At 43.8% G+C, this 1,598-nt stretch overlaps 1 protein-coding gene across 2 annotated transcripts; it reads left to right on the plus strand.

Moving 5' to 3' along the window:
* The first annotated feature begins 357 nt into the window (after positions 1–357).
* Positions 358–1,301, plus strand: LOC103724326 (putative histone H2A.2). Of its 2 annotated transcripts, none has more exons than XM_039124639.3 (2): positions 358–683; positions 878–1,301. In XM_039124639.3, exons 1-2 carry the CDS (start codon positions 450–452, stop codon positions 1,094–1,096), a joined length of 453 nt encoding a protein of 150 aa, XP_038980567.1. In that variant the 5' UTR covers positions 358–449; the 3' UTR covers positions 1,097–1,301. The 2 variants fall into 2 exon arrangements, with proteins under 2 accessions (XP_038980567.1, XP_008813773.1); XM_008815551.6 differs by having other exon boundaries at positions 358–638.
* Positions 1,302–1,598: the final 297 nt, after the last annotated feature.

Genomic DNA, 1,598 nt, shown 5'->3' on the forward strand with positions numbered 1-1,598 from the left:
TCTAAGTAAAGGACCTTGAAACCATGCCTATCCTTTTGTCAAATAATTATATATTAAAGTACATATATTCTTGTGGGGGCCCAGACACTTCGTGCACCCACTTCTCCATCCCTTCCACATGCGGGCTCCACGCATTGCATGGATATGCTTATGGGTGTAACAAAACTGGGTGTAATTAGCGTAATATTCTGCACAAGATCTAACGGAATCTCGGTACTCTTACCTGAAAATCGGGCCATTCAGTCGAATTCCATCCAACGGCTGCAGATGGCAATCCGCGTGCTCTTCCCTCATTGGCGTGGGCATACCCCTCCACCTCGGCTTTATAAATTGAAGCAAAGCAATCATAACGCCCGTACCCCAGCGAGAGAGAGCAAGAGCCCTCCTTACGGTTAGAAACCTAATACCGATCTCTTCTTCTCCGAACTTTGACCCTAGGATTTCCATCAATGGCCGGAAGAGGGAAGGCGATCGGCTCCGGCTCCTCGAAGAAAGCGATGTCGAGGAGCAGCAAGGCTGGACTCCAGTTCCCCGTCGGCAGGATCGCCCGTTTCCTCAAGGCCGGCAAGTACGCCGAGCGCGTCGGCGCCGGCGCTCCAGTCTATCTCGCCGCCGTTCTCGAGTACCTCGCTGCCGAGGTGCGGATTCCGTTGTTTTGGTTTCTTCCATCGATCTGGTTCTGGGTAATTTGGAATAGTTGTTGTATTCGTGAAGTTTTCCAGCATTTTTTTTCTTTGGGGGATTTTGCCGTTTTGTTGTTTCTTTCTTACTATTTGTGTGATTTCTTACTATTTGGTGCTCCTACGAGATTTTAAATTTCATCTGGGGGTGTTTCATAGAAATGATCTTGTATTTTTCTCTGTTCGCGTATGAATAGGTCTTGGAGCTCGCTGGAAACGCGGCGAGAGACAATAAGAAGACGAGGATAGTCCCAAGGCACATTCAATTGGCGGTGAGGAACGATGAGGAGCTCTCCAAGCTTCTGGGGACGGTCACTATTGCCAATGGTGGTGTGATGCCGAACATCCACAACCTGCTCCTCCCCAAGAAGACCGGTGGCTCCTCCAAGTCTGCCCCTGGAGATGATGACAACTAAAGTTGCCAATTCATTTCCCCCTCTTCCTTGTCTTCCTCTTGTAGACTACTGTGGAGGATGTAATATCTTGAGAGATTCTTCCACTTCTTTTCCCTTTTTCTTTTCTCTCTCTTTTTTCTTTATTTTATGTAAGTTGTAGTGTTTGTCAATTGTTCAGAGATTTTAATTTATGGAATGGGAAAGAGAGAATCTCTCTTCTAAACCTTTTTTTTTTGTCAGAAAATGTGATTATTTTTGCAAGATATTGTTGATCATGTGAGGAGGGCATGCGTTTAGTTGTGGAAGGTTTTGGGTGTTATACTGGATCAAAAAATTTAAATAATATTTTTTGGCCAGAGTCTGTATAGGTAGTATTAGACTATAGAATGCTACACGACATTTGTTTATATAGACTAAAGAATAATGCAACATGGGCTTATTGGAGCTAATTATAGGTTCGTTGTGGTATTTATAATTAGATTTTAATTAATTTGAACTTGTTTGATGAGAACTTAAACTAAAA

Source organism: Phoenix dactylifera, chromosome 8, assembly GCF_051530095.1.
Source record: "Phoenix dactylifera cultivar Ajwa chromosome 8, Ajwa_hap1_PhDact_Kaust_v1.1, whole genome shotgun sequence".
In the NCBI taxonomy this organism is placed as follows: domain Eukaryota; kingdom Viridiplantae; phylum Streptophyta; class Magnoliopsida; order Arecales; family Arecaceae; genus Phoenix; species Phoenix dactylifera.

Bases quoted from the DNA above. Each gene is read 5' to 3' on its own strand.
- LOC103724326 (XM_039124639.3), top strand. From the start codon at position 450: ATGGCCGGAAGAGGGAAGGCGATCGGCTCCGGCTCCTCGAAGAAAGCG. The intron at 684-877 runs GTAATTTGGAAT...GCGTATGAATAG, and splicing joins TTCCATCGATCTGGTTCTGG to GTCTTGGAGCTCGCTGGAAA.